General features: G+C 43.8%; 1 protein-coding gene across 1 annotated transcript in view; it reads left to right on the forward strand.

Moving 5' to 3' along the window:
• FRMD3 (FERM domain containing 3) overlaps positions 1 to 14,094 on the forward strand; it is a 669,011-nt gene that overhangs the window by 628,725 nt on the left and 26,192 nt on the right. Inside the window, exons 12-13 of the mRNA XM_078675836.1 lie at positions 4,208 to 4,276; positions 10,401 to 10,522. Coding sequence (XP_078531962.1) covers positions 4,208 to 4,276; positions 10,401 to 10,522 — 191 coding nt within the window. The remainder of the gene's footprint in view (positions 1 to 4,207; positions 4,277 to 10,400; positions 10,523 to 14,094) is intronic.

Below are 14,094 nucleotides of genomic sequence, written 5' to 3' on the forward strand. Positions count from 1 at the left end.
TCCGGCGCAGGGTGAGCGTTCCGGGGCAGGTGCGCCTCGCAAAAGTGGCTGAGTGAAATCTATAAGATTTCACTCAGTCAATTTCAGGCCAATGCTGCGTCAAAACCCTGCGCCTGCTTGAAGCAGGTGTAGTTCTTGACGCAGCATTGTATAGATGGGGCACCCCGAGCCTTGCTGGAGCTGCGTCGCGCTTGCGACGCAACTTCAGCAATGCGCCACCTTTACGACACAGATGCGTCACGCATCTGTGCCGTTTTTGACCCATGGTGCGCTGCATTGTAAATGCGGCGCACCATGGGTGGCGGAGCAGCGGCGCAAAATAACTGGCGCATCCCTGGGGATGCGCCAGTTATCATAAATCTGCCCCCAAGTCCTGTGGGCAATCTCACGCATCCTGCGGGTGAAAAGTTGGATTTAGCACATTCTAAAACAAGCTCAGAAACCAAGAAAAAAAACTGTTAAATTTTAGTTATGGTTCAGAGAACAAAAACTGATAAAGCACTGAAGTCTGCCATTATAGCGAATAATGTACAACATACACCATAACAGACACCACATCATGCTCAAAACACCACTGTGCCGGATATAAACGACATAAAAATTCTGTCTATCAATAGCAAAACATGGCTGGGTTTTAGTAATGGTGTATGGCCAGCCAATGACAGTGAACGGTGAATCTGCAAAGGATGCCAGGAGAAATTTCTTGGTAATGTTTCGTGCAGAGTTTTTGGATAGCTCTTCAGTCATTAAAAAACAAATAAATGTCCCCGCTCGACTAATTACTTGGGATATTCACTCCCCCCACACACATTTATCATTTCCAACTATCCCCCCTCCTCTCTCCTATCTTCTCACCTCTTTCCACTCTTCTTTCCACGAGGAGTAAACCCCCACCGGACCACCAAAAAGAATCTGGCAGTTTAGCTGGACTCACTCAATGACCTATACTTTTCTAATTAGGTTGACATCTGAACTATACAAATGGTCTTTCTTTTATTGGACTCGCAGGTGCTAAACTGTACCGCCTTTACTTCTCGTCTATACCATTTTTTTTCTTTTTTCATAGCATTATTTCTGTAAAATGGAAATGCCTAATAAAATGTACAAAATCAAAAAAATCAAAAAGCCTTTTCAATGGAAAATGCTATCTAACTATAACAACGCAGGCGCTGTTGCTACATATGAGATTCAGAAATCCGTCCCTGGGATGTGTATTTCCTGAAAAACATTTCCTATAGGAAAATTAGATGCAGTACAGCTCTGCTTGGCCAAATAACGCTGCACATGGCCTTTGGCTGCACAAAGAGGAGGCAGGTTGTTCACAGCAGATTTGGTGGAGCTCCTGGACAGGCACTGTGGCCAAGCCCTGCTGCGCAACTGCATGTGACCTCTGGGGTTGGCTGCCTATGGCTGGTTTGCTGCAGGGACTGACTTAAGGCTAGGCATCCACAGTGGGCTAGGCACAGGACCTGGCTGTAGGAACCACTACAGTAGAGTACTAGAAGACTCACAAATGTCGCACTTATGTCTTTTTTCTGGTATGGGGCTTTAAAAAGTATAGTTATCTTTTCTGTGGAATGTTAACAAAAGTCTGTGGAGTGTATCTTATTTCGGTGGAACGCTGATTAGAGGATGGGTATCCGCTGCCATAGCCTAAGAGCTTGATTACGAGTTTGCCGAACCCGTAGTGGCCACCCCTGGACCGCCTTACTGGTTGTCCAACCTCCGTATTACGGTTATGGTGGTGGAAGCACCACAACCATGGGGGAATTAAATAGTATTAGAGAAATGCCAGAGAGAGCTTAATTCTTTCGTGTGGGGTTATAAATCGGCAAGAGTATCATGGAAAAAGCTGAGAAGGAGGAGGGAAAAGGGGGGTCTATCTCTGCCTGATTAGCAATACAATGCGTGGGCATTCCAACTATCTCATTCAAGAATGCTCTTAAAAGTCCCATATAATACATCAATAGGTCTCATGTTCAAGGCCATGCTGATTGGTGCTGGATTACCAACTAACGGCTACATGTTTAAGTTTGGAGATCAGAAATACTTCAAAAAAGTTAAATTAAAGATTCTTATGTCCCAAGCGAAGTTATGGTCACATATAAGGAGGATCCTGGGCTTGTCATACTACTCTAACTTCGCACCCATCTGGGAATCCCCAGGGCTGCCTTCTTGCCTGGATGACAGGCTTACCATTCCGTTGAGAGCAGGAGGGATGTCAACATGGGGAGATGTGTTGGCAGGCGAATCATTGAGGCCCTGGGAGGAGTTGCGGGACCAGCTGGGCATAGAGCTTTCGAGGTTTAAGTTTTTACAATTAGATAGCTGGGTCAAAGCATCGAACAGATCAGGGGCAACACTTGGGAAGCACAGCATCACTGAAGAGAAACTGGTAGTGCAATCAGTAGGGGGCAAAGAGGTCTCGCAGTGGTATTGGTGTTTGCTAGAAGAAATAGATGGAGAATTCATCCTCCCGGAACAACTATGGGGCACAGAACTTGGTGCCCAGAGTATCAAAATCTGGCAGAATTCCTGTACCTTGTTATATAAGTGTGTCAAACCTGCATGGCTCAGGCGTAATCATTTTTTTTTACAATACATCGAGCATATTTTACACCGTTAAAGCTATCTAAATTTATCCCAGGGAAGAAATGCAACAAATGTGGCTATATCGCAGCTTCAGATATCCACATGTTTAAGGAATGCCCCAACATATTACAGTTTTGGAACGAAGTGAAAGCAACCCTGGACTCTATTCTTAACACCTCGATCTCCATTACACTTTCCTTGATTATATTTGGATGGGACAACAGCATAAAGGGCCATGCAAGGGCATTTCTGTTCTATGCTATATTGCTTGCAAGAAGAGAGATATGCAAGGTCTGGATTGAAAATCTAGCACCAACACACGCAAACTGGCTATCATCTCTCTACGCAACCTCTAAAACAGACATATTGAGATCAGGTGGCGAACGCAGTCGGTCTTTTTGGAACCTTTTGGTTCTTTGGAGACAGTAAGCGGGGTTTATTTTATTTTTATTTTTTTCCCGGTCCTATGATTATGCCTTGGAACTCCAAGAACTAGGCCCCCTCAATTGGCTCCGAAGGCTAGTTCAACTGAATAAAACATCAAGTTCGGAGTCACTACCCGTGATACTCTTCGGGCCATCTCCTGCCGGTTTCCACCAATCGTGTTATCAGGGGCAGGGGAAACCTTGCACTATGAGTACGCGTATGGCAGTTGGAGGCTGAATAAGAGTGGGCCAGGCAAATGAGGATAACAAAAAAAAAAAAAACATGGGGGATTATGGATCCTGTGGCACAGTGGCCAGAGGCCTTAATATGCTTTGTGGGGCCACTTTGCCACTGCCAAGCATATTAGAAGTTTCCTGACCACCTCACTTTCAATGGCGGTGAGCCTGCCATTAAAATTGCCTTGGTGAGGAAATTTAGGGGGCCCTACTGGCCCCCTGTGCCATCAGGGCCATGGGATGCAAGCACTGGGGCACATGGTGTACCCCCTGTCTGCATGCACCCCCTTTCCTGCACGGCATGGACTTTACAGCCCATGCAGTGCAGGAACGGGCTTTTGCGAACCCACTGTGGTGCCTTTTTCATAAGCACGGCTGTGGGAATGCCAAAGGACTACCTGCAAGACCAGGAGATAACTCCTAATCTGGTGGGTGTCTGACTACGGGTTTGGTGGTCCTGGAGTGAGGCGCTGGCGTGGCAGCCCGCTCCAGGCCCACCAAACTCATAATCAGGCCCTAAATGTTGTTCTGGCCCAAAATTTTCATTTTAAACTGTGTAGAATGTGTACTCATTAAGATGGACAAATTCATAAATCCAAGTTCAATAAACTGAGTGTCATTGGACTGGGTACTATTTACACTTGTTATTAACAGTCATTAGAAATGGCAAATGAAGGACTATGAAAAATGACATTCCGTTATTGCAGTAGAACTTACCAGGAAGAAGATGCAGTAGTAAGAATTCGCTGTTGAAACAGTTGTATTAAACATGTTTGCAGTTCTCCTGCTATCTTTCTGAACCGTCCATTCCTTTACACACAGGTTAGTCATCCATATCAGCATAATTAATGCACCCCCCCCATTGTACCGCTCTCTTTAATGAGCACTTTCCACCCCACTCTCCCAGAAACAAAGCTGCTAACAACATTGATGGTCTTCCTGTTTTGTTTTAGTGGACGGGTCGCCAAAGAAGTGGTTGAAGCAAGTTCCAAGATCCAGCGGGAGCCCCCAGAAGTGCACAGGTATAATGGGGGAAACACGTTCAAGGCATCCTATTTGTTGTTCCTAAAGCATGTTTCCAAAAAGGGAGGAGTTGAATTTGAATAATGAGCACGCCTACAAAATAATAATTCCCGATGTTGCTAAAGACCAGACAAATTCTACACTAAACAGCACCTTTCATTTTAAAATAAATGAAAACAGCATCTCAAAACAGGTGTTGAATGCTTAGATTGTTACAGAAGAAATAAGGCTAACCAGATTATGCTATGAAACAAACCAGGAGTTGTGTGTGAATATTCAGGTGATTTGAATGAAAGAATAGCTTGCCCTAATGTACACCTATTTCCTTACCAGTCACATTGACCAGAGGTTCATATACCCCTGTGCTACAAAACGACTGTAGTAAAAGATGTCTGCATACAGAAGCTGTACTGTTTTCATTTTAGGTATGTCCTAGATACAGCGTTAAAAGTACAATCATACTCATATAATCAAAAATTCATAAAAAAAATACAAAATGAATGGCTATATACACAGATGCAAACACAAGGAGATGATGGACGGAGTGCTGAAACTTTTCAGACACTCATCCCCAGACACAGATCAGGGTTGAATCCATCATCGTTCTTTAGCACACTTCGCCACCCCAATTCAGACCCGGATGGTCTTTGGGTCAGCCCTGTTCATCAATTGTTCCAGTCACCAGTCATTCACATGTTACTTCCACCTACTACAACTCACAGCATGAGGCAATTGGTCATCGAACTTCAAGGATTGTCTCACTTGTACCACGAGTGACAGCATTTTTCCTTCTCGCATTTGCACATCACCTAAAAAGAAGTGCTCTTCACTGTCAGTGAATTATATGCAATTGTTAATTTCTTTTAAATTGAAAATTTGTATGGCATTCGTAAGGCCACCAAGTTTAGGAAGTGCCATATTTCCGTTCTTTTCTACATTTAATTTTAATTTAATTGTTCCACATGCTTGCGATAAAACATATAGGCATCCGACATCTTGCCTAGTCCTGACTTAACCATCAAAGCTTTATTTCGATATACAAGATATCATAAAAGCACATACAAAACATAAAAGCCACAATTCATAAATGTTACATTTTACAATTTAGGGCACAATAAAAACATTCGTATTACAATAAATAATTTAAAAGGCATATTAAACATTAGCAGCTTTGTGAGTTTTAAAAATAATGCTAAAACTAAGGTCAACTCATAGCCTTTAATCTAATCAGCCAAGCCCAGCTCAGGAATTTGGCGACCCCACACACTAGGCTTGTGCTAGTATCAGCCTTAAGTATTCTGAGTGCGGAGGAATGATCCCTGGTTCCTAGCAATAAACACACTGGTTTAAGCCATTTCTTTCTGGGTTTTACATAGGCTGGGCATACAAAGAAGACGTGAGCGATACTTTCAATGACACCTTCACAAAATGGGCAATCAGGTGGGGTTTGGTACGGGGGCTTCCACTTACAGGTATACTCGTGGAGGGGGAGGTTTCCCAACCTGAACTGGATAAATAAAGATCTATCTCGCGGTTTCTTGATAAAATCCAGGTAAAGCTCCAAGCGAGGCTTAAGTTTGTGCTGTTTAAACGCTTCAGTCAACCTTCCTTGGGCTGGGTCCCTTAGATCATGTTCATCAACCCAATTCCAGTAAACTCGCTTAGTTTCGGTCTTGGATAAAGGAACTCCGAGCTCCCAATCAATTGGCAAGCCAGTTTCGTGCAGAAGCTTCTTTATATTGCGAATCCAATTAATTTTATGGGCGCCATTAAGATTCATGAGCTCCTTCAAACCATCTAGGTACTTTGAGAGCTCTGGGGTCCGCCATAACCTAGCCCAGTATAAAAGAGGCCGTAGCCTGGCTAGGTCCTTAATGGAATGACGACCCAGATCACTCAATAATGGTTTTATCGGGGTACCCCTTGGAAGGGATACCAGCTCCCTAAGGAACTTATTCTCAGAGGCGATCAAGCTGTTGACACATTCGTAGCCCCACAACTCTGCACCATAGAGGGCGCTGCCCACAGCTTTTGCAGCGTAAATATCCAAGGCAGGAGCAATGGGCTTAGAGATGGACAGACGATGTTCTCGCCCTAGTGCACCCACCACCCTTCTATGATTTAAGACCATTTTATCAATGTGTGGCTGCCACTTTAGGTTTTGTGAAATCCTAATTCCCAGGTAGTCAAATTCTTTTACCCGCTCCAGTGGTTCATCATAGAGAGAGATGGTAGATCTGGAGGACTTACTTGGGTTGAAATAAAGAAGCTTAGTTTTTGTGGTATTTATGACAAGGCCCCTAAGCTTGCAAAACAAACAAAAGCGGTTCAACAATTTTTGCAGACCCACGGGGGTTTTTGAAACCAACAACGTGTCGTCTGCAAAAAGCAAGGTGGGCACTTTATCACCCGCCAAAACCTGGGCATCTGCATTTATTTCAAGCAAAAAAGAGACCACACCATTCACAAATAACGAAAAAAGTGTTGGGGCTAACACGCAGCCCTGGCGTACCCCTCGGTTCACAGGTATTCTATCCGTTTTTTGGCCTTGGGATCCCCATCTAATATGGGCATAGGTGCCGTCATGCATACGGGCCAAAAGATTTAGGATTGGTAGAGGGATCCCCATCTCCTCCAGAATTAACCACAGGCGGTCTCGAGGAACCATGTCAAAGGCGGTCTTTAAGTCAATAAATGCCATATAAAGACCGCCTTTGCCAATGGTAACCACCTTCCAGTGGAGGAGTAACAACCTAAATGCTTGGTCAACTGTGCCCGTGCATGCCCTAAAGCCTGCCTGAAAAAGGGAGATGATGTTGTTCTCCTCTACCCACAAAAGGATCCTCTCCAGGAGGACCCTGCCAACCAATTTCTGCCCAGCGTCTATAAGACTAATTGGGCGGTAGTTGGCAGGATCCTCCCTAGGGCCCTTCTTATAGATAGGAATCACCTCAGCCGCCTCCCATGAGTTAGGAACGGGTGAACCTGCTAGCAGTGCATTTACCAGAGTAGTAAAGTAAATTGCCCCACCGTCGGGATTGGCTTTAAAAAGGTCACCTGGCACACCGTCCTGTCCTGGGGCTTTAGCAGATACTATTTTATCTATAGCCGCAAGGACCACTTTTTTGTCAACTCTAGTTGGTACAACCCGCCGGGAGCCAACATCCAGAGCACCGCTCAAATGCCCTGGGACTCCGGGCAGTTAATTCCCACCATAGAGTTTTGTAAAATGTTCGAACCATTCTCTATCTGTGATATGATTTGGAATTAGGTTCGAATCACAGCCAGTCGATTTTCTAACTAATGCCCAGAATAAGTTGCCATTCTTAGTTTGGCTTGCATCTATGAGGTTTTCCCAATGAGATTCTTCCCAAACCTTTTTGGCGGCTATTATAGCCTGTCTATAGTGCATCCTGGCCAGCCTAACAGAAGCTGGATTAAAAGATTTAATGGCAATAATTAGATTGTTTTTCCTCCTTCTACAGTTACTATCAAACCAGTTCTGGGCTGGCTTGATAGTCACCAGATTCTTTTTGGATGGGACCGTAAACAATTTGCCAATCTGATCCATAGTGGCAGTATAGATGGCGTCTACCTCTGCTGGCCCAGCCGCCTCATTGCATGCTACTGATAGCCTTAGTGTCTGCGCAACAAGAATGCTATCCAGCGCGCTCAGTCTAGGTTCGTCCAGGCAGAACTTGGGCCATTTAAGAAATCTATTGCAGTTAGATGGTATAATTTGCTTGGTTATTAGCCCCCTGCTATTTGATGGTATACTCTCCCTTCTGTGCCACGGGTCTAGCAATGTAAGGGACAGGGGGTTATGGTCGCTCTCCACCGATGGTATGATGACCATATCCACCACTGACTTCCAAGCCTTCCTGTCTATCATTATGTAGTCAATCCTTCTCTCGCATGATACTCTATTGTAGGTGTTTGCTCCTTGAGCATCAGAGGTAGTACGGCCGTTGGCAGCTCTTAGACCTGTTTCGATCATTAGAGCATTCAATTGAATGACTACTGGAGACCATCTCCTCACAGGCTTGAGGGTAAGAAACGGGACGCCCCATTGTGCATCATCCTCATGCACTCCAAGAATATCATCTGCTGCCAAAGGTTCGAACGAGCAGTTAAAGTCACCAGCGACCAAGACTAAGGAGTCAGGAGCACACAGCCTCAGTAGGTCAGTCAAAATGTCAATAGTAGGTAACTTAGCCCCCCCTTGAGTACCTCTTGCATATACATTGAAGAATTCCCAAGCGGGGGCACCATTCAAACCCTCAATATGGAGTCTCATAATAGCCAGACAGGAGGATGTATGATGAGTAATCTTAAGGTTAAGGTCAACCCTTACCCATACCGTAAGCCCGCCCGAAGGACGGTCACGCCCAGCCGTGGTGGCAGGTACATGGAAGCAAGAAAATCCCTGCTTATGCAGAGGTTCCAAGCTCCATGTCTCCTGGAACATACAAATATCGTACCCATCAATAAAGCTATTCCAATCTGATAACAAAAGCTGGTTTCGCATACCTGCCACATTCCACGAAACAATTTTAAGGTTACTAATGTGAACCTTACTGGGGACTAAAGCACTTGCAGTTACATCCAAGGCCTGGTTGGTGTCAATGTTGATAACACTCCCAACGTCCAAAACTGTATCAGTGGACTCTAACCCCACTAACTGTTGCAATACAGGTGAGTCTCAGGAGCAATCACCCGAGGGGGGAGAAGAGATACTTGATTCACTTACTACTACGTTGGGTCAATCAACTGCCTCCACTGACTTGATTGTTTCCTGGTATTAAATATACAAGTTAGTTGCGTATGTTCCAGCAAAGAGAACACTTTATACTTGGAATTCTACTTTCCCATATATAGAATTGTTCCTGGAATATTAGTGACAAGATAGAGCATATTAGTAATAATGAATACTTCCCAGGAGTTGAAGTAAAGGAGTTGACTCCAGTTCTAATCCAATAACCAAGTTCTTCCAAATATCATCCTTTCGTTCCCTAAAGCTGGTAATGGGTGCTTTATGTTTACAATCTAACATTTTATGTTATTGCATTTTATTGATGTATTTTTATAGCGCTGAAGTTGCCAGCTGGGCAGCAGAGCACTTTATGCAGCGCACTGATCTCCATCGATGGCTGAAACTATAAACATGATTTTTTTCAAGAGTACATTCTTACATGAAATGGGGTCATCTGCAGATTTTTACATGAATTATGCAAACATGATGCAGGGATATACATGAAACATAAACTTTAACATACAGAACTATACATGCAGCATTAAACTTGCTCTAACCAGATTCTAGGGGTAAATTATGGGCAAGGCCAAACGGAATGGTAGACAGATGCTGATCAGAGGTTTGCCTTACAGAATACTGAAGAAAAACATTATTTCAAAGCTGCTTTTCTTCTCTTTAACCCTTGGCATTATAGACTATGGCAGTGCTTAATTTGAGCCCGTGATTTCCGGTGCTCAGCACCAGCACTTAATTGTCAACACAGCCGCTTGTGACAGTCTGCTACAAGGTGGTGCTGTCTCAGATGACCACAACAGTCAAATATTAATTCTATATATATTAAAAATGACTATTACCTGCCGCCCAAGCCATTCTTATAGCTTTGGGGGCCTGGAATAGTCCGAGCAGCCACATTTGTAGGCATGTGATGGTTAGTAGTTGTTTTGTTACTATCATTGGCAGCATGGCAGGGGCAATGTGTAATGTAAGTTGCAGTGGCCTCCAAATGAGAAGCCCAGGCACTTATATTTTTACTAATTAAGCACTGGTATGTTATTACTAAGAGGTAGAATCTTGAGGAAAATAACAAATTATGAGGAGAAAAACAGAACAACTTTTTTTCTTAAAGACTGGACATGTGCAAAGTCTGGCCTGCTGTATTGTATGATACATTTGCATGAGCCAATATGCTCAGGGGCTGCATTCATGCTGAACATGTCGGTAGTTTCTGGGCGGTTCAGTTCTGTGACATCTTGGAATGGTAGCCTTTGCACACTCATTGCAGCACAACACATAACCCGGTGTAAAAGTGGGCGGGGCAGCAGTTTCTTTCTGTGTTTGATGAGATGTTTTATTTTACAAATTACTTGCAGATCGCTGATATCACAAGGTCGCAGCTCGTACTCTTTGAATAAACAGCTGATAATCAATATGGAACCACTGCAGCCCCTTCTGCCATCCCCTTGTGAAGAGGACGAGACTCCGTTGGATGAAAGTAAGATTGTCATGGGGTGCCACCATTACTAAGTTCATGCTGTTTTATCATTTCCCAGTACACATGATGACTTAACGATAAACTGCGCAAGGGTGTTAGCGTCTGCCATAAATAAGTTAAAAATGAACGTGGTCAGGTGCTCTTTCTAAGCTTCGCAACCATTTTTCGCAAATTCCTTTATAAAATAGCACAATGCAATGAGTGAATTATATTAAGACAACACTGAAAACTTTAGGCAGTATTACAAGGAATGAGATCAAAGAAGTAACAAATAAAAACAGATGCTTGCCGTAGCTAGTTCACTGGAGCGCCTAAGGAACAACAGCCAAGAGAGTGCATGGATGCAAACAAGCAATTGGCAATGCCCTACCTATTGGTCTTGTCAACTTGAATGTCTTTTAGCTATGCTGTCTATCAGCGCATTTGCTGTTTAGCATGGCTGAAAGTTACTGATAGCCCAGAAACACGGGATGCTGAGCCGACACCGAGTCTCTTCGCCCTCATGTGAGTTTATTGTCCTGCCCCTCCGAACACAAAAAAGTGCTATGATGTGGCCTGCGCTGGCTGAATCATAGTGCTTTTTTTCCAGTGACTTTCAGTCATGCTGAACAGCAGATGAGGTGCAGACAACATGGGTAAAAGACATTCACATTGACAAGGCCAATAGCTCGGGCATTGCTGAGATCTATTGTCTTTGTCAATGCTTGCTGGTGTTGATGGGGTCCTCCTGAACAAATGTGTAAGTGATACTGAGAAATAGTTGAGGATGTGGCGGGGTGGCCAAAGATGCTGACAGGGGAACTGGGGAACCAAATCCGGATCTTGGAGTCGGCTGAACAATGTGTGATTCTGGGCAAATCACTTACGCTTCCCCCTGTCTATGATTATGAATGTGTCATTGTGTGATACAACTGGTGAGCACTTAAAGTGTTCCAATAGCATTGGCTGGTGTTAGCACTATGGCAAGATGGAGGATGGAACAAGCACTCCAATACCATCAAACCATGCAAAAAAACTAAAATAAATAAAAGCAGCAGCGACGAGGAAGGTAGTGGGGGAACTGGTCAAGTAGGGACACAGGAGAGTATGGGGAGATAGGCAAGCAATGACAGGAGAGGGCGGAGGAAGTACTCCAATGCCATCGGCTTGTATTCGCACTATGGCAAAATGGAGGGCTGAGCAAGCACTCCAATACCATCGGATCATGCAAAAAAAATCAAATAGTGCTGTTCATGTTTTAACAACTTTTAAAGAAATGCATTAGTTTATGTACATATGCATGCATTTTAGTGGTATGTGTGTATGTGTACAGAGGAGATGGCCTGTCAGGACCCACCATCGCACAGGTTTGAACAAGGATTCAATACATGCCCCAGTTCAAAAGAGCCCTTATTATGTAAAACAGCAGGGACTAGGCAGGTTACGAAGCGCTGGAAGAAATTCCAAGATAGCCGCAAGCAGGAAGGGTCAGTGGACTAGAGTATCCCCACTTCCACAGTGGCACCCATCAGAAGGTCCCAGAACGTTGCCATTGGAATTTCGCACTTCACCTGAGATTCCAGAGGAATAGGCAGCAGTCTTCAGACCGGCACGAAAGACAGTTAGGGTAGAGTGCGACTCGGTTACCGTCGTATTAGTTTCATCGCGCCGAGTGAAATTGCTGGTCAGAGTGTTCCCGAGAGGTCTTCATTCAAAGTAAGACTGTTCTTGTGTTTGTTCGAGGTTGCGCAAAGCGAGTCACTGATTTTAGGAGCATGCGCATTTAGGAGTACAGAGCGTTAAGCGTGTGTTTCTGGTGAGGCAACAAGATTACGCATGCGTGTTAAATTAAGGAGAAGGCATCTACGAAGTGATACATTGTGAGGCAACAGTGTGTTCACATGCGCAAGCGAAGAGAGTATTAGTTGTATTCTGAATTTCCCAGAAGTTGTGCATGCGTGAGAAATCAGTGCAAGGAAACTGTTGACGATAGTATAGCGTCATACACAATTTCGAAGTAAACGTTTATTCATTATTGTAGACATTTATATAAATCTTAGTAGTAGAAACTTACCTTAAAAAAGGAACCTAAGTATCCACGAGTAGGAGTTGAATCTCAGTTGTCCTAAAGAAAAGAAACACAAAAGAAAAGATGAATTAGCAGTTATAAGAAATTACTAATGAGTATTGAAGTAAACAACACAATATTAGAAGACACAAGAATTAAACTAACGGTACAGAGAAAGAGATATAAATAAATATATTGAATTCAAGACGTATACCCGAGGTTTAATGCTCATTGTTTATTGCAGAATTAAGACACACCAGAAGTGTTTAGCTGGCATAATGCAAGCATCTATTAGAAGAGAAGCAAAGGCCAAGTGAATACTAAGTAGGTAACAAAGAAGAAGGGAGAAGGAGATACCAGCTATAGCGAATATCAGGGTAATGTTTTTCTATCATATGTGTTACTGTTTCACCAAGTGAGTCAGATAGAAGACAGTGAGCAGAATGAGAGTACGAAGAAGGAGGAAAACTTGGTGAAGACTTGGCAGTCTCTTCTCTGTCCCCAACCCTTTCCCCCCAGAGAGTTTCTTGTTGTGCAAGTTATTTCTTGTCGGCGGGAGAATCTTGGGAGGGCACTGGGACCCGACGTCGCTCTACTCCATTGCAAGTGGGCCAAACGGCTAGTCCTGACACAGCCTGAAAACACAAGCACTCCAATGGAGTGCTTGAAAACACAGAAAAAGTAGCTCAGTATACCGGTGGCAGTGTAAGGAGTCATGTACTTGGCCCATGCCCTATGAGAGGGCCAAACACAAGAAGAGGGCATTGTGCTTGCAAGCCATGACGAATGGCATCAAAGAAAATGAGTGCAATGCTGAGGGTTACCAATGGTAGGAGATGTGTGATCTGTAATCCCACAGATATAACATAACACGTCTCTTTGAGACAGCGCATACGATGTCTAGCCGAAACCTAAAAAAACACTTTACTCTAATCCGTCCCATGTTAAAAAACACTTGTTTGTTCTCCAAAAGTAGTTACGAGAATTTATTTTGATGAACATATCAAGTTCAATCTATTTTTAAGAGATCATATAATGAGTGTTGCCATCTGCATTGATGGCAGAATCTTTTTTGACACAGTGAAGTGTTACCTAGAACCATGTTGGCCAAAGATCATTCTAACATAATGGCTATCTGTGCCATCATCATCATCAACACTCTTCTGAGGCCTCATCCCAAATTCCTTTAACCACATATGCTTGCGTCACTGCTGAATAAATGCTCCCTTGTACCAGTTCTCCTGCCTAACTGACACTGACGCTATTATAGGATCCTAACTTCTCTTTCCAGGTAGTACCATTGACACACAGCTATATCTGCATTTCAGGAGGGTTCATGAAGCTTTGACTGCAGTGCCCTATCGCTGAACGTCTACTAAAGATATGCATGGGGAGGACACCCTTAATCTAAGCAAGTGTTAAACTGAGGCCTTGACCCAAGTACCTGCTGGTTCTTGACCTTCCCTCTCGCACCTTTAACATTAGTCAATCACCCATTAGCTTCAAAAGTGCCCAAAAATACAGT

The sequence above is a fragment of the Lissotriton helveticus genome, chromosome 2_1 (assembly GCF_964261635.1).
Source record: "Lissotriton helveticus chromosome 2_1, aLisHel1.1, whole genome shotgun sequence".
Classification (NCBI taxonomy): Eukaryota; Metazoa; Chordata; class Amphibia; order Caudata; family Salamandridae; genus Lissotriton; species Lissotriton helveticus.